This window comes from Globicephala melas, chromosome 11, assembly GCF_963455315.2.
Source record: "Globicephala melas chromosome 11, mGloMel1.2, whole genome shotgun sequence".
Classification (NCBI taxonomy): Eukaryota; Metazoa; Chordata; class Mammalia; order Artiodactyla; family Delphinidae; genus Globicephala; species Globicephala melas.
In genome coordinates, this window is record NC_083324.2 from 17424279 (window position 1) to 17443108 (window position 18830).

Genomic DNA, 18830 nt, shown 5'->3' on the forward strand with positions numbered 1-18830 from the left:
ATTCAGACCCTAGCAGACATAAAAAGTGCTTTTTCCGGGTTTATGGCCTTGATCTTGAGGGTAAGAACAGGCTTCTTTGTCCATTTGGGTCACTGCTATATTCTCAGGACCCAGGAAAGTGCCAGGTACAGAGTGGGCGCCCCATAAATACCCAGTGCTGTATTGATTCATTATTGACCATCTCTGGTTGAGGGAGGGTGGTGGACACATACAACTGGATTAGGCCTGGGCCTTGCACTGGAATAGCCCTCTCCAGGGAGGAAGAGGGGATGCAGACACAGAAGGACCACGCAGGCTGAAGCATCCGTAAGGAGGCAGCAGAAGTGCAGTGAGCACTGAGGAGGGTCCCTGTTGCTGGTGGGGAGAGGCGGGGAGATTTAAGGGGCGCATCGAAGGTGATGGAGATGCGCAGTCCAGGCCAGGGACCCAGCAGGTGCGCAGTCATGGAGGCGTGCAGGAACCTAATGCAGGAAGTGCTGCTGGACAACAGAGAAGACAGAGGAAGCTGGGGCAGAGCAAGAAGGCCAGAGCCACACACGCGGAGCTTGGGCTGCAGCTTGAGGGCAGTGAGTTTATCAGCTGTGTGTGTGTGTGTGTGTGTGTGTGTGTGTGTGCGCGCGCGCGCACGCAAGAGAGAGTATCCTAGCCACAGTATATGGTAGGAATTGAAGTGAGAGTGAGGTTCAAACCAGGAGGAAGCCAAGTTAGTGAATCCGTATGATCTGGAAGCAAGCTGAAAGGAGCCCAAGGCGAGGCAGAGCCAGTAGGCAGGTCTCTCAGAGACTGGGGGGAGATGGGATTTATTCCTCGACTAGCTGGGGCTGGCCCCAAAAGGGCTCCATCGCTCCATATGGTCTTGTTTCCTCCTTAGCCCCATCGTCCCTCCTCTTTTTTGTCATGGCTCTTCCCAGAAGAACATAGAGTTCGGCTGAAAGTCTGTAGTTTTGCTGAGACCTGTGCTTATCATACAGTGGGAAAAACAAGAAGGCCGTCTTACAGGTGTCAGACGAATAGACGCCCCAGTCTGTGTGCTGAAAATGATATGCTTGAATTAGTTGGATGCATCCTCAATTAAGTGAACGTGAGTTGATGTCTCCATCTGCTGACTTTCGCAGCATCCCTGATGACTTACGGAAGTTCAAAGGACGATTGTAAAGGATATTCCCCGGTCCCCGTCAGCCCCCACTGTCCGTGTCTCTTCTGTCCGTCTCTCTCAGTGTGTTTTCCTCAGTGACGCTGCTTTGCACTGTAGTTTTCCTTTCCACGAAGGCAGGAAGAAGCGGGCGTCAGTTGGTGCAGAGAGGGGAGAGTGCCGTGGGCGCTGGTGAACCTACGAAGCACCTTCCATTGGGGTGATAACTAACTTGGAAAGGATGTTCAGCGTCTTCGGCAAACCGTGTGCGCCTGTGGACAGCCAGTAGTTTTCATTTTTCCTGGGACAGCTGTTCTCTCAAAAACAGTTCTGTTGTAAATGACTTCCTGTCGCTCGCAGACTTTCTGTGCCTTTTGGATCCACGGCGTGAAATGCCTCGTGTATGGCACAAGATAGGTGAACCTCCCTTCACACAATTGTATTTCTTACATACTCTGCGAAAGCAACATTTTGAAAGCGAAACCGTATTCTTTTTTTTTTTTTTTTTTTTGCGGTACGCGGGCCTCTCACTGTTGTGGCCTCTCCCGTTGCGGAGCACAGGCTCTGGACGCGCAGGCTCAGCGGCCACGGCTCACGGGCCCAGCCGCTCCGCGGCATGTGGGATCTTCCCGGACCAGGGCACGAACCCGTGTCCCCTGCATCGGCAGGCGGACCCTCAACCACTGCGCCACCAGGGAAGCCCCCGAAACCGTATTCTTGATGCCCTAGATGATTTTCCAATGTAAAGGGTAGTTTTAAGGCAGATTATCACAAGAAAGTCTTGTTTTGACTATAATGGGTACATGAGTGTTTTACATTGTTGATTCCAAATAATACCAATTAATTCCAATTAATGAATCCAAATAATTCCAATTAATCACAAGTGGGTGGAAAACCAACCATGAATTGAATTTGCATGAGTAATTTCTCTACTCCTCCTCTTCTTAGAGCAAGAGGCTCTAAGACACCCAGCTCATGGACGTGTCCTTCTAAAGCGACCTTCTCAGAGCGTGACCCAGGTACCACTGAGGGTTCTTGAGGTCAAAACTATTTTCATAAGAATACCAAGGTATTATATTCCTCTTTCTTTCACTCTCATTCCCTTATGAGTGTACAGTACTGTGGAGTTTTCTAGAAGCTCCTCTATGACCCGGTATCAGAAAGGACTGAATGCAGAAAGCACTGTGAAAGGCCAGCTGTCTTCAATCTAGCGAGATATGAAGACTTTTGTGAAAATGTTAAAACAGTGCCATTCTTCTCAAAAAATCTTTTTGTTTTGGAAAGTATGGTAACTTTTCCAAAAATGTTGTTTATATTAATCTGTAATGGATTTGTTATTGCTCTTTTAAATGAATTAGGGAATAAATATTTTTAAATTTCTCATTGCCTCTAACATGCTACACTGCAGTAGACATAACCCACATAAACAAACAATGGCCCTTTGGGGAGGGTGTCGGTGATTTTTTAAGAGTGTGAAGGGTTTGTAAGCCCCCAAAGTTTGAGAAACACCGCTCTGAAGTACAGGGCATTATGCAATAAAACTCTTGGCTTTCGGTTGAGATGTGAAAGTTTTCTAAGCAACAGGAGAAGGATTGGCAGAAGTTGCCCATCCACTTAGCCAGGGCCCATTTCTACACTGATTTGGGGATGTACAGTGAAACGACGAAGAAAGCTAACTGTGAAACACAAAAACTTGCCAAAAAAAAAAAAATAATTCGAAGGCCCACAGCATTGGGGGAGGAAAAGTAACCGTGATTCCCTCGTGGGGACCCAAGCACGCTGTTTTCCTCTGCATGTGGCACTTGTGGTTTGAGCTCTAACTGAAAGTTACTGAGACCGCTGGGCCAACCTCACGTATTCATTGAGCCACAGAGTATGTGTTCTGCAAGCACCTTCACGGGGCTGGACTGTGGTCACATTCGGACCCGGTCCCTGCTCTCAGGACGCTGGAATTCCTAGCCAGGGAGACTCAGGAGGCAAATGAGCATGCGTGGACAGGATCATTCATTCATTTGAAGAGTGATGCAAAGGAAATGAATGGGTTGAAATGACACAGTAATTTGGAGGAATGAGAAATAAATTCATACAAGGTGCCTGGCAAAAGCTTTTCTAAGGAGGCTTCATTTGAGCTGAGATGGGGGTGCTGGGTGGGTCAGAAGGAGAAGGGCAGGAGCCCTTCTGGCAGAGGGAACCACACTTGCAGAGGCCCCGACAGAAGTGAGGTGAGCCCTGGAGCGGTGTAGGGAGGGAGTGTGGGGGATGATGGGGATGGAGCAATCGATGGGTAAGGATCTGACTTTATGGGGCATTGGAGGCCCTGGCGGAGGGTTTGATTTTAATCCAAGCGTGATGAAAGGTCATCGGAGGGTCCCAAAGCAAACAAAAGAGGTGGTGGGATACCTGCTTCATAAAGAACAACCTGGCATGTGGAGAGTGGATTGGGGGAGGGGCAGTCAGTGGGGAGGCACGAGAGGATGCAGAGAGCGGGACAGGAGGTTCCTGATGTCATCCAGGTGAGACTGGATGGCGGGCCCTGGGCAACAGAGAAGTGGGCAGATGTGAGATCTAGTGTGGAGTAGAAGAGAGCGGACTTCCTGACGGAAGGCTCTGGGGATGAGGCCAGGGGCATGAACAAACATAGCCTCTGGTTTGGGTTTGAACCACCTGTGTTTTCTCACATCCTGGCAGCAAAACTCTGCAAGGTCATTCGCATTATACCTACTTGGAGATTAGGAAACGGAGGTCTCAGTGACTTACTCATGGATGCATAAGGCCCCTTCCCAGCATCAAAGCAAGTCAGAGGTCACTGCCACTGCCCAGCTCTGTCTGCGGCTTCCTCTCCCTGGTGCCACACCTCAGCTCTCTGCTCCAGCCCAGATGGTGACGCCAGGTGAGGACCTGAGACAGAGGTGAGAAATGGGACCAGCTGTGCCCGCTGGCCACCAGCCCAAGCCGAAGTTTACTGGGACTGGTTTACTCGCATCGCAGGTGTGTCTTGGTTCCCAGAGAAAGGGAGCTTTCTTCTTCAGGCTCCGTGATGCCTCTTGACAGGAGACGTGGGAGCCCTCCTGAGAAACCGTTCAGCCTTTATAAACTGAAGGGAGTGAAGGCTGTGGAAGCAGTTGTGAGAATTTTTTTTTTTTTAAACAGAGAACAGGAGTATTTATTTATTTATTTTTAAATTTATTTATTTTTGGCTGTGTTGGGTCTTCGTTTCTGTGCGAGGGCTTTCTCTAGTTGTGGCAAGCGGGGGCCACTCTTCATCGCGGTGCGCGGGCCTCTCACTATCGCGGCCTCTCTTGTTGCGGAGCACAGGCTCCAGACGCGTAGGCTCAGTCGTTGTGGCTCACGGGCCTAGTTGCTCCGCGGCATGTGGGATCTTCCCAGACCAGGGCTCGAACCCGTGTCCCCTGCATTAGCAGGCAGATTCTCAACCACTGCGCCACCAGGGAAGCCCCCAATTGTGAGAATTTTAAACATCAACCACTTGGGTTGAGAAAAAAGGAACTGACTGTGCATTTCGTTCTGGTAGCGGGACGGTTGTTGATAAATTTTTTTTAAGTCTTTTTGCAGCCATCAAGCTTACATAGTAAGTACAGAGGCTGAATGAAAGCGGGGCAAGAAGCAATGCAGCAAAGACCAAATGTCTTCAGTCCTATCTGTGCTCACCTTCCGTGGGCAATGACAGGTCCCTGCTTCTTTGAGACTCAGGGCAGGGCAAAGCTACAGAAGTCTAGGCAGATACAGAACATTGGATACAGATGTGCAGTAGCCAGTGATACTTAGCTCACTGCTGCATGGCTGTGGGGATGCGCGAGACTGGCCGCTTCTCTTCCTTCCAATTAGCCCGGGAGCCCTTTCACAGATAACTTTCTGCTTTGGGAATTGGAAATGCACCTTGGCAATGATTATCTGCTTGCTCACCTTTAGGGCAGCCTCTCTCCTTACACCCCCCTGGTTACTTTGCATACTCACGCATATATCTTGCAATTTAAATTTTTATATTTTATTCATACGTGGAGGATTATTCTTGCAGCCTAGTAAAGCGCTAAATATTACATGAACGTGATTCAAAACATGTCCATTCCATAAAACCCGTTTATATGCTGTCATTTTCTACAGCATTAAATACATTTTATATCATCAGAAATGTTATGGTATATTTAAAAATGAATTTCTACTTAGCTTAAATGCATTAAGGATTATCCTAAGAGACCCGGCTCAAAATGCAGTCATGTTTATTTGTAACTGCCAGAAAATGGCTTGCAAAACTGTTAGTGTGTTTTATTATTCCCTGCCACCGGAGTACTTGCTTGTTAATTAGAGAAATTTCAACTGTCATGGTTGGCAATTATAGCTTCTGTATCATTGTCTGTTATGAATAGTCAATGAGGGCTGATTAATATGCATGAGCGGCAGTATATATAGCGTGTGCATTGGACCACAATCCAGCTGCCAGAGTCACTCAGAGGAGGGAGTGGTGTGTGTGCGTGCGTGCGTGTGTGTCTGTGTGTGCGCGTGCATGCTGCTGCTAGGGAAGGGAGCGTGGAAGGGGAGAGAGTTGTTTGCAGCCTCTGAGGAGAGCACCGCCAGCGTGCAGTGTCGTGTCGCAGCACCTGGCACCTGAGGCTCTCCGAGGACACCTTCATGCCTGCATGCTGAAGGCGCTGCTCCTCCCGGGCGCCGGCGAGTCCTGCAGCCTTCGTCTGCCGGTTCTCTAAACATGGGATGCAGTTTGTGCAGCCTGCAGAAGCCAGAGGAGCAGTACAAATTACTCTACGAAGTTTGTCAGGTAACGACGCGCTGCCTCTTTTCCTGTGGGAGCGCCCGGGCACTCACCTGGCTGAGCGTAACTTCTGGGGAAGGAATTGGGGATTTCTGTGCGTGTGTGTACTTGGAATGTGACAGCCTCTCTGACGTTTCTGCATATTTTCTATTAAGTCTCTTAGGTGATTTCCTTTTCAGTGGCACCTAAATGCTTGTATTTGAATATTTCAGTAGATGCTGAGGGCCATAAGGTGTGGTTCAAGCTATAATGTCACAAAGCTCCTTTACAATTGCCCGCTCTCCCCGGAGTGGCGGACAGATGTCCTAGGCAGGGTCAACGCGTGGTCACACACCCTGTGAACAAGTTGCAGAAGACGTGGAGGATGATTAATGCTGGCACGGTTTTGTCTCTGTTTACGAATAGTTGTAAGGCGCTCTTTTCAGGAGAGCACAGGCGTCTACTGCACTCTTCAGTCTCTCAGCAACTTCTCGTAACAGAACATGTGGTTCAGATTCACGCTTCACACTTGCCATTTCTATACCTCCTCCTGTGAAAACTTTAAGAACTTCCAGAGCAAGTGGCTTGATCTCGGGTGCTTTCGTCCACAGCCGATGACTCCTCTAAACTTCTGCAGTGTCGCTAGCAGGAAATTTCAGTGGAGATGAAATGGGGTATTTACGGTATGACCCAGAGAACTTACCTTATGTTCATGCTGAGTGTTTTATTTTTTAATATTCCGGTCTTATCCTCACCTAGGAGGTTTTCACACTGCTATACCTGACAGTTAATTATTTTCCCCTTAAATCATTCTAACTCCTTCAAATTTTTCTCCAGTAATCAGAAAATCATAATTCTGTTACAAAGGAATGTTAACATTAGCACATTAGAAGAAGGTTGTTATACTGAGAAAAACGGCGCTTGCTGTTTAATTTATGACAATACATGGTATATTAATATAGTCTTCAAAGGGGCTAGACTCAGCTTAAAAAAGAATTTGATTAGCCATCAATTGGGTGCCATTTTTGCAAGAGCCAGCAGAGGGCGCTTCGCATTAAAAACACAGCGAGACAGGGCTGCTTGTGAGTTGGCTGCCTCAGTGGACAAATTCTAATGATTGGGTGAATAAAAGGGATGGGTGTGGGTGGGTGTGCGCGCACACCGGCACTGAGGCATACAGAAGGTCAAAACAAATCTTATCTTTTGGGACTTAGGCGCCTCCACCACCCTCCTGTGTGGAGAGCACCTAGCTTACAAAAAACAATCCTCTTAAATAAGTTTGGGAAGTAATACTTCTGACGTATGACTTCACGCTCAGGGCTTTGCTGGATTTCCGTCCTTTCAGAGCAGTCCGAGGGCACATTGGAGGTCTGGGCAGAAGTGCTATTGCCACTGGAGATCTGGCCCCCACCCCTTATGTGATCATATGGTAACGTTGTAATCCTAAATTTGCCAAGTTACCATGTGCAGTGAGCCCTGGTGCTCAGTGAGTCAGGCATTCAGAAGTGAAACAAGCAGAACGACAAAACGATCACCAAGGTGGTCACTCACCGCTGCATAGAAAATAAATGCTCTGTGTAAAAATGGAGTTATAATAACTTGCTTTTTGTTCTTTTAACCATCAGTGCGTGCAAGTATTATTTCACATACATTGCTGTAGATGTAAGAATTAAACTGGCACCTCCAAAAGGCAACCCTACCGCATTTCCTGCAACTCTGCATTAACTTGTGCTTTATTTGTCTGTGTTATTTGGGCTCCTCCCCTCTCTGCCTTCAAAAAGAGGGAGCCTGGCTTTTGTTTGTTTGTTTTTTTACTAGGTGAATTTATATGGAAATATTTCTGGCCAAAGCATCGTGCAGTAAATTGCTGATAAATGACTTCCATCTGGAATACACTTTGTCAGCCATTTGGGAAGCCATGCAGATTTATTTTCAGGAAACTCAAACTACTTTTCAGACCCATTACCCTTGTGCCAACTAAGTAAATTTCCCCTTTCTCCCATTCTTTGGAAGTCCTGAACCGTAGCATAAAGGAATTCACAAAACACTTGCAGGAATTAATAATTGCATTCCCACTCTTATTATGCAAAGCCTTATTAGAGCAGAGAAATTAAGGTTTCCATAAATTACAGTTCCAGAAGGTCCGGTGTGTCTGGCTTCCGTAAGCGCTTGTAACAGCAGCACAAAGAGGATCAAATATTCTGGGGCTCAGACTTGATCCTTTCCTCATCCAGAGATAATTCAAAGAGATGCTCTTCATTAGGGCCTTTGGCAAGCTGCCCACAGTTTCTTTTAGGGGCTGCTGTGAACTTAATGATGCAGAACAATGGCTTTGCCTCTTGTTGCAAACATACCTTATTGTACCTTTAATCACAATAGAAAAACACCAACAACACACAAAGTTGCCTGGTCGTTAAAGGACGTTGCACAGAGTGCACACATCCCGGTGATCTGCGCCGTGTGTTAAGGGATGCGTTGAGATATTTGGAGCTCTTCGAAGGAGAGTATAAGGTGTGCCTGCTGCCCACCCTGGGGTTGTAGGATCAGGTGACTTAGAGCAGTTCTTTGTGCTTTTCCGGTGACTGTGGCGTCCTGTGGAGCATCAAGACAGGGCCCCTGCCTATGTGAGATTTAAAGTTTAACTTAGCAGCTGCTTCATGCTTCGGAAAGCCTTCACTTGCCTAGGGTGACTTACAATACTCAGAAGCACTGTTAAAGTGAAAGGCTGGGCAAGTGAGAAGGGAAGATGCTTTCAGGTTATCCAGGGGTGCAGTCTTCTTCTTGGATAAATTAGTTGGCCCTGGAGATCTCACGTTCACAGGGTAATGGGACAGGGAGCCCCGCAGCTCTAGGGCTGTGGCTGGAATCCGGCTAAAGCTGGTGACCTGTTGTGCGGGAAGGGCGTGTGCAGAGATGAGGAGGTCTGCGGCTCAGCTGGCTTTGTGCCCGTGACTCCACCCAGCTGTGCCCCTCCAGGACCAGGGAAGGCCACCCAGGGGACGCTCTGAGGAGGCTCTTCCCACGAACGGAGGCCTGGGGGAGGGTAAAGGAGGGACACACTAGGCAGTATCATTCATTCCTCCCGCCTCCTCTGAGGTCAGCCAGAAACTCAGCATTAATGACCTTTGCTGTTTGATTACACAACAGAGAAATAATTCTGGTTGGGACTTAGGCTTCAAATGAAAAATTATAACAGCTAACACGTTCTCTAAAAATCTGCATGCACATTTTCAAGATGGCAAGCAAAATGTGTCGATAAATGGCAGTGATATTCCTTTCAGCAGCCACAGTACTTTTTAAAATTTTTATTCTTTTATTGAGGTATAGTTGATTTACAGTGTTCCAGGTGTACAGCAAAGTGATTCAGTTATACATATATATGTAGGTATGTATCCTGTTTCACATTCTTTTCCATTATAGGTTATTATAAGGTATTCACTATAGTTCCCTGTGCTATATAGTAGGTCCTCGTTGTTTATCTGTTTTATATATAGTAGTGTGTATCTGTTATTCCCAAACTCTAACCATAGTAGTATCTATCGAGCACTTACTACATGCTGGTGCTGTGCTAAGCGCCAACCATGCACTTCCCCATCAAATCCTCACAGCAGCACCAAGAGATAGGTGGTGTTATTATCCGCATTTCAAAGATGAAGAAACTGAAACACAAAGGAGTTATAAATGGGGCCAGGAGCCACATCTGTGCTATAATTCTAAAGTTTGTGCATTCTTCTCTCGTATAAATCATTTTCATCAAAGTCACCCATGTTATATGGAACACTGGGGTTGGTTTTTAAAATTTGCTCCTGCCTTTGTGGGGCTCTCTTGCAGACACCACGGTCTCACTCGAGCCATGTGTGCTTAACACCTCTGTCAGCCTGCTGTTACTGGGATCTGTTTTCTTACAAATGAGAGGGGTTTCCGTAGAGCCTCTGGTCATTCACGTGGGGCAGCGCATGGGAGGGGGAGTGGAGCGGAGAGTTCTCATTAACCCCCCAGGCAGCTTTAAGAATGGATGATTTGAGAAAGCTTATGTTCTTTTGCCTCTCAGTTACAAAAAAAGTATCATATAAGAGGATTTGTGACTCTTTCTGCCATAAATGTTGTTGGTTTTGAAAAGCCAAAACTTCAGCCAATAACCGTGACTTGCCAGAAAACTAAAGATGTATGTCTTTGTGACCCTTTCTCCCTCACTCTATTAATAAGCCAGTTGACTAGGAAAACACAGAGTTCTATAGGAAATGCTAATGCAGAGCAACAAGTTTAAGGAATATTCTGGAAACTTGAGTGTACACAGTCCTATTTTCATATTTAATTAGCTACATTCAGTACTCAATTAGATGAATTTACTGCTTTAAAGCAAAGCAACGATGAGTCCGCTGAGAATCAGCCCAGTGGTCGTACAGACTTAATGGTGGCTAATTAGATGAACATAAACTTGACCTCTACACAGCAGCGTGGAGCCTGGCATCCTTTTCCTGCAAGTAAGAGTGTGCTCACTTAAACGACCTATCGATAGATTCTAAAAGCTTTGTTTCAGAAATGGCTTTCTATTCTGAATTAGTTTAAGCAAAGCAGGTGTGGAAAAAGCAAGCCCGTCTCCTCCTGCCTTGACAACCTGGGGCCCTTTATCGAGTATGGCGCCTGTCTCTCTATGGCTCAGAAAGTCACTGTTTTCAACATGGGCTACTGTCACTAGCTATTGTTTTCTCTTCCGTTAACGGTGGATCATAAGCCACTTTTATGTTAAGAACTGAAAAGGTAGAGCTTAGGGTTAGACCAGGGCTTACTCCCCTCTTTCTCCCTGTCTCTTCTGTAAGTAGAAAGCTGTGGGGGAACCAGCAGGGAGTTGTCCTGCTTTCCCCATAGAACTGAGGCCACTTAGCTGCCACCCAGCTTAGATACCCTTCTGAGCATTCCCCTGAGGCCGGGCGCACCCCTGGATCGCTGCACTGAGCCTTCCCATGAGGCCCTGCACACCCCTGGCTCCCTCCACTGAGCCTTCCCATGAGGCCCTGCACAACCCTGGATCGCTGCACTGAGCCTTCCCAAGATGCCCTGCACACCCCTGGCTCCCTCCACTGAGCCTTCCCATGAGGCCCTGCACACCCCTAGCTCCCTCCACTGAGCCTTCCCAAGATGCCCTGCACACCCCTGGCTCCCTCCACTGAGCCTTCCCATGAGGCCCTGCACAGCCTTGGATCCCTGCACTGAGCTTTCCCAAGATGCCCTGCACAGCCCTGGATCCTCCACTGGGCCTTCCCATGAGGCCCTGCACACCCCTAGCTCCCTCCACTGAGCCTTCCCATGATGACCTGCACACCCCTGGATGTCTGCACTGAGCCTTCCCATGATGCCCTGCACACAGTATTCCCATGATACCCTGCACATCACTCTATCCCTGCACTTCCTTCCACTTGGTTTCCACGTTCTCTGTTCATTGAACCGCCTGGGAGCTCTCATCACCACATGTACCCTCAGCCCATGGCTGGTTGACCACGTGGGGTTTTGTATGTGTCTGTAGGGGTTGAGGAGCAAGAAAAGAAACAAGGGCTCTAGTTAGGAGCCCGGAAGGGGAGGAGATGACCATGATTTGAACCCAAGAGGCCAGGAGGGAGAGCAGAGGGGATACAAGACATTTATTTTTCATTCATTCAGCCAGCAGGTTCAACCAGCCAGCCGCACTCTGAGCTCTGAGCTGCTCTGTGCCTTCCTCACTGGCTCCCCCGTGCCCTTAGAATAAAAGGAACCGTTTCACCCAGGCTGCAGGGCGCTGTGTGACCTGGTCTCCTTACGGCTGCACAAGCCTCATGCCTCGCACCTGCCTGCTCTTCATCTGCCCTGGTCCCCGCAGGGCTCCATTCAGCACCCAGAACCCACCTTCCTCCTTCCCTCCCCAGGCTTTCCAACAGACTGTTCCCCGCCACCTGCAGCGTAGTTCACTGATCCTTGAGGGCTCAGCTTAAACGTCCCTCCCCCTAGAGAGCGCCCCTGATCTGAGAGTTCCCCGACCCGCACCTGCATTGACCTTTCTCTGCAGAGTTTATTTCCCTTCTGGCACTTATCACAACTCATGCACTTACGAACTTGCTTATCGTTCGTCTCCGACCCCAGCCCCCAGGAAAATGTGAAGGTAGGGACACTGCCTTGTTCTCTGTGGCACCCCCGGGCCTGACACGTAAGCAATAACTAATCAGGACATATTTACCAAGTTAACTTCTGAATGAGGAATGGCTCAAGTGGGTCCCACTTTGGTCTGGAAAGGTGTACGCGGTGACACGTGAGACCGGGTCCCAGGCCTCGAATGGCTCCCATCGGTATAGCTGCACGCTGCCGTGAGGCAGGCGGTCACAGGGGAGGGGACTGCCCCGCTCGCCACATTCCTGTCACCGGCCTGCCATGGCCGGCAGAAACAGACATATGGAGCAGTGAGAAAAAGTGCAATATTTATACATGACTTCTTACCCGCATCAGTAACGCAGGGAGAGGCCGTGGCTAAGTTGGGGAGGTACAGAGGAATACCGTCAGCAGCTCTGGGTAAAGGCCCACTAGAGCCAAAATAACCCTCCCGCCCTCTCCGCCAGTGTGGGATTCAACAGAGAGCATAGCGTCCTCTCTCTGAAGCGCACAAAGCCGTGTTCCTGGCAGCGTCCCCTTCAGTGGTATGGCAGGTGTCATCTTATGAGTGAGAGGCCGTCGGGCCATGCGGCGGAGAGGCGAGCACAGAACTGTGAAGAATGAGTTCATCTACTTCAGATGGCCTGCGCTCCTGTTTCTTCACCAAGGGCATATTGCATTGTGTGTGTCTGTTGGGGAACCTTGGGCAAGCGGTCTCATTCCCAGTCTACTGGCCCCCTGACTGGCAGAATAATATTTTTTTCAAATACATTTGATTATACTCATCAGCTTGTAATAAAAAATCATTTGAAATAGTGCAGAAGTGAAAGAAAATTAGTGGCACCAGTGTTCACTTGTGGAGAACGCGTGTCTTGAGTGGCAGTAGGGATCAAGGAAAGCTTTTCTGACTTTTGAAGCGTCTCCAGAAATTTCTTCGAAGTCGTTCGTTCTCCAAGTGTGGTTGGTCCTCGGCCGGCAGCGTCACCATCACCTGAGAGCTTGTTAGAAACGCAGATTCTCCAGCCCCACTCCAGACCTGCTAAGCCAGAATCCCTGCCAGTGGCGCCCCGCAATCTGTGTTTAACAAGCCCCCTGGATGAGTCTGGTGCTCCTTCAAGTTAGAGAACCTCTGTTCCACGTTACACCAAAAGTACTGGAAGAGGACTCTTTCGCTCCCTAAGTTCTCTGGCAGATTTTCTTAAGTCTTCCTCTAGATAAGTAGGCAGCAAGACAAGCTCTTATCTCAGACATTCAAATGCAGATCGAAAATTTAACCATCCGTTGGTTAACACCAAAAATGTTACTTTGCTTAAGCAGAGTTTTCAAGGGAATAATTTTGTACTCTCTAGTTTACAAGCGAAAAACTGTAGGTCAGTGAAGTTTTGTCTATAAAATAAACACACACACACACACGTGTGTGTGTGTGTGTGTGTGTGTGTGTGTATCTTTCACAGATAAAACTACACTAACCTTCAGTTGTTTTTTTTTAACCACTGTCCTTCTCAGAGCCACCCCAGCCTCTGAAGTTATCCTGTATCCTCCTAGCCACAGACCCTCCTACTTCTACAGACACTTCCCTTCCCAGTAGTAAATGGGAAAGTAATCTAAAGTGATGCCGAATAATGTGAATGATGACGGGCGGAGTCCTCCTGCCAGAAGAAAGTGTGTTTTTAGAAAGGACCTTGTTACCCAAATGAATCCTGGTTTTCAGAAATCTGGAGGAAGTAGGTTTGATCGGGGACTTCTTGGCGGTGATGAGTCATTTAGCTGTCACCATAATGACAGTTCATGATTTACACACCCCACTTCTGGGGGACATCCAGGCTGCAGGACTTGATCTAACTGTATCTGTCAATTAAACGACAGCATGGGCCAGTCGTAAATAATTCTCTTAGGACACGTCTCTAGTTCTTTTGTCAGATGATCTGCATTTTTAGCGGTTCTTACTTATTAAGTGTTGCCAAATAAGCCTCTCTGTGTAACACCCAACAGTGTGTGAGTGTCCGCCTCTCCTCACCCCCACTCCCATACTCACTGGGTATTAAGAAGAGTCTCACTTTTTTTTCCCTCTTTTTTTCTTTTTGCCTATTTGATAGCAAAGAACAGTGGGAGAGGAGAATGGAATCTCATTTGTAACTTTCATTCTGACACCAGTCTCAAGGTATAAAAATCCCTCTAGGACAGTGGTTCTCGAGTGTGAACAGGCATCAGAATCACCCGGAAGGCTTGTGTAAACACTGGGTCCCGTGCATCACCCTCCGGTTTTAGATGCTGCTGGTCTGCGTACCACCCTTTGAGAACCACTGCTCTAGGAGATAACGTAGGTACTTACATGTAGGTGGGTGGGTGAGTGGATGGATGGAAGGAAAGAGGGGAAGGAAGGACAGGATGTGAAGGAAAGGGGGGCGTTTAGGGGATATACCTTTTCAGTTTCACTAATGCCAAATCGTTTTTCATCATCATGGTAGAGAGATTCTTGTTGCTGCACATCCCTGTCGACACTTGGTACTGTCTGAATTCTTAACTTTTCCAATGTAATTTACATGGAGAGGTAGCTCACTATGGTTTAAATTTGCTTTTCCCTAATCATCAATGAAGTTGAGCACATACCCTCGGTATCCTCAGGGGACTGGTTTCAGAAGCCCTTGCAGATACCCAGATCCATAGGGGCAGAAGTCCCTTACATAAAATGGTGTAGTCAAGTGAAAGTAGTCAGCTGTCCGTATCCCTAGATGTGAAGCCCCCCAATACACGGAGCTGACTGTGTTTTTTTCATATGTACATTCATCATATTCGAGTTTCTTTTTCCGTGTATGGAGTCCCTGTCCAGGCTGTCCCCAGTTCTCTATTGGATTTTGCATCTTTTTCACTTGGTTTGTAGGATTTTTTAAAACATAGTCCGATACGAGCCCCTCAGTAGTTTTATACGTTTTCTCCCAGTTTGTAACTATCTTGCCCTTCTCTTTAGGATGTCTTCCAAGGAACCTAATCCCTTAATTGAATGTCATCAAATATATCAGTCTTTTCTGACGGTTTGTGCTTTTAGTCTCTGTTGGGAAACATGATCTCTACCTTGAAGTCATAGAACTACTCACCTGTTTTCTTCTAAAAATTTAATATAAATATTGCCTTTCTCAGCACCTTTTTATATATGGTGTAAGGTTGGAGTCCAACTTCTTTTTTTTTTTTTTTTTTGCGGTACGCGGGCCTCTCACTGTTGTGGCCTCTCTCCCGTTGCGGAGCACAGGCTCCGGACGCGCAGGCCCAGCGGCCATGGCTCACGGGCCCAGCCGCTCCGCGGCATGTGGGATCCTCCCGGACCGGGGCACGAACCCGTGTCCCCTGCATCGGCAGGCGGACTCTCAACCACTTCGCCACCAGGGAAGCCCCAGCTTCATTTTTTTAATATGGATTTTCCAGTACCACTTGGAGAAAAGCCTATCTCTTCCGCATCAAGGGGCAATGCCAGCTTCCCTGTGTGGTAGGGACTGTTTCTGGCCTTTCTGTTCTGCTCCCTTTCTTCCCTCGGCACCAGTATTGCACTTAGAGCATCTGTTATATCCTGCTGTCGTTATGCCGTAATTCTTGGTCCCTGGTAGAGCAGAGCCACCTTCGTGCGTTCTTCTGGGCTGTTCATGGCGCTCTCATCATTTGTGGACTTGGGAAGTTCAGCTTGTCAAGATAACATGGGTAGTGTTCTTTTTCTCAAAGTGGGTGGGAGATTTACAAGTCTTCATTGTAGCAGTGTTTTCAATTACATATATCTTTGATATTTTTAAATTTATTCAATATTTAATAAAATAAAAGTATTCGTAAAAGACCCAAGAAGAAATAACTCATTTTAAAACCTCCCCTTTCCCCCAGTTCTGAAGGAAAGTAACTCACAAATAGTAAGGCGGGCAGGGGAGGAGTTGATAAGCTGTAAGATCTTTAAAAAGTATAGAATACTACTTCATATTTTTCTTCACATACAGCATTCTTCATCCATAAAAGAATCCTCTCAAACCATAACATTAGTTGTAACGGAAGAGAAGACGTCCATAAGACTACAGGAAGAGCTGGCGTTTTTATAAACACATTTCCTAAGAGTTTGCATGTTTTTATGTAAAGAAGTCTTTGGCAAAAATGCCTTTTTTGTGAACAAACAATGCGTAAACTAAGTAATGCAGACACCTACTATTCAGAGCGTTAAACCAATGAAAGCAGGCAATTTGTCAGGCATCTGGGAAGATAACAGTTTCCTCCCTGTGTTAAGCAGTTTACCATAGAATTACCAGACATGTTCCTGTTCTACCCTATATGACAATTAATTATTCCCCTCCCCTGCCCAAAATGTCAGTGGTTGTCACACATAGCATTCAAAGTGACGTGCATTTTAATAAAAGAAAACTGCAAAGGATAGGAACCAATTTCCCTCTATCAGGCAGCTGCTCAATATTTGGGGAGTTGGAAAAACCTCGAGAGAAATAAGTATCCCTCATAACAACATTCCTTGTGGCATCAGGAGGTGAAAAGCAGTGGATGTCCCCCCCCCCGCAGAATCATAGTAGTCTTTTACATCCGGGATTCCGTACCTTTTTATCTGGTTTTGAAATGCCCAGCATGAGTAACTTGTATTGCACATCCTCTCTGTGTTAGATACCAGCGACCCTATGCTGCACTTACCTGCATATATTGATGTGTTCCCATTTGGAATAATTCCTCAGCAAGGGGTGCCTCTCTTGCCCCCGGACTGGCATTTTCTCCTTTTTATTTCTCGATCTAGCAACTTGGTAAGCTTAAGATTTGTAGGGTAGGGCTAGGCCTCTGGAAACTTTGCAGGAATTGAAGTTTGAGTTGTTCGGCATGTCTTTCTCATCTCTCCCACCCCGATGAAGTTTCCGCTCAAGGTCTTCCATGGAGGGGAACCTGGGAGCATGTGGCTGTTCCCCTAAGACTGAAGGAAGGGGGGCAAATCAGTGTGAGAGTTAGTGCATCTCTTTTATCTCAATTGGCTCTGAGGTTTCAGAACCAATTCTATTCCCTATCCAGCCCCAGTTAAGAAATGTCCAGACAAAGGAGGAAGCAATTCCAGCATCGTATTCTTTATCCTCGAATGAACAGTGAAGGCCCGAGGACAATATATTCTCATGATTTGGGGGTTTTGTTTATTAGCTTCCAATAAATGATAATAGCAATGATAGATGACTGTTATTTGCTGTGCACGTGGCTTATATACATGTGTCATACATATACGTGTAATTCTCACACAGCCCCTTAACGTCCAGGTACTATTGTTAGTTCCATTTTACAGATGAGACAACTGAGAGTCAGTGAGGGAGGCTGACTAACTTGCCTGGGATCACGTGGCTGGTGAGAGGGAGAGCAGTTATCCTAACGCAGGACTGCCTGACTCAAGCAGAGACCTGAATGTGGGCAGATCCCCTCACTCTTTCCTTCCACACACACTCAGAGGTCCCTCCGTGGTCCTGGTAACGTGCTAAGTATCAGGCATTGCAATGGAAAGCAAAGTCCCCGCCCTGTGGGGTTGACATTCGTGGGGAGAAGGGAGGAGGGGGTCCGAAGTTAAATCTTACACCAGTGAGCGTAAGGTAAACTGCAAAGGAATGTTGGTCAACTACAAAAGCATCGTAGAAAGACCTAACCAAGAAACTGTGCGTGGTTTTGTCCTCTTTTAAATGGAGGTAGGTCTATAGCTTTAGAGGTTATGTGATGTTATCAGTGTGATACTGCCTTCAAGTGGAAGTTCATCCTATTGTTTGATTAAGGCAGGAGAGGGATTCCACCTGAAGCTTACCCCAGTTGAGGGTCACCCTCTGGTGGTCCTACGGGCAGCATGTATTGAGTGCCTACTGTGTTCTCTGGGCCACATGCTGAGAGAAAGACTGAAAACAACCCCTGTGCTCACAGCATTCATGGCCTAGTTGAGAAGACAAACCAGAGACCTCGTTTTACTCAGAGTTGATGTATAAAAGGGGGAAGCTCAGGGCCGTGCTATGGAGTAACTTTGTGCTGTGGAAAGTTCTCTGAGCCTCTCTGAACCTTAGACTCTTCCTCTGAAGCACAGGAATACAAACTCCCCCTCTGCCTAGGGTGTTGGGAGTGTGCACGTGAGCTGTGATATGTTTGAGTGTATGTACGGCACGATATTGCACTGAACACTGTTATATATTGTCAAACAAGCCGATCTATGGGGACCAAGGGAGAAAGCCGGCATTTCTAGAGGAGGCGGGGGCAGCCAGGTCTCCAAAATTGGGTCAAAGAGGATCATCGTTATGGGTCGTAAGTCTCCAGGGCAATGCGTAAAGCGCCGCGAATGAATCCAGGAAGGCCAGCTTCTGGACATCACTGGGTACCACTGTAGCTAAGTCATTTCTGTTAAAGCAACGGTGGAGAACAGGGCTTTCAGGAGATGTCCATAAGGCCAAGTCTTCCCCAAAATAATATGCAGAGGTGGAATGACGCCATACGTTTGGAGGAAATGCTCAGATTCGGTCATTTGTTCAATAGGTTATTTTTTTATTTTCTTTTTTTCGGTACGCGGGCCTCTCACTGTTGTGGCCTCTCCCGCTGCGGAGCACAGGCTCCGGACGCGCAGGCTCAGCGGCCATGGCTCACGGGCCCAGCCGCTCCGCGGCATGTGGGATCTTCCCAGACCGGGGCACGAACCCGTGTTACCTGCATCGGCAGGCGGACTCGCAACCACTGCACCACCAGGGAAGCCCCAATAGGTTATTTTTCGAACGCCGACCGTGTGCCACATCGGGACAGCCACTGACGATGCTGCAGTGGTTGCAAAGCTAACTAAAAAGGTTA

The 18830-nt window shown here is 47.5% G+C and overlaps 1 protein-coding gene across 3 annotated transcripts in view; it reads left to right on the top strand.

Moving 5' to 3' along the window:
- The window catches only part of PDZRN3 (PDZ domain containing ring finger 3), a 247234-nt gene that overhangs the window by 184794 nt on the left and 43610 nt on the right, over positions 1-18830 (top strand). Inside the window, exon 1 of one of the 3 annotated variants that reach the window (XM_060308001.1) lies at positions 5687-5924. The exons of the other annotated variants lie outside the window; for them this stretch is intronic. Within the exon in view, the coding sequence (XP_060163984.1) occupies positions 5856-5924 (69 nt within the window). The 5' untranslated portion in view covers positions 5687-5855. Of the gene's footprint in view, positions 1-5686; positions 5925-18830 lie in introns of those variants that run through there. 3 annotated transcript variants of the gene reach the window in all.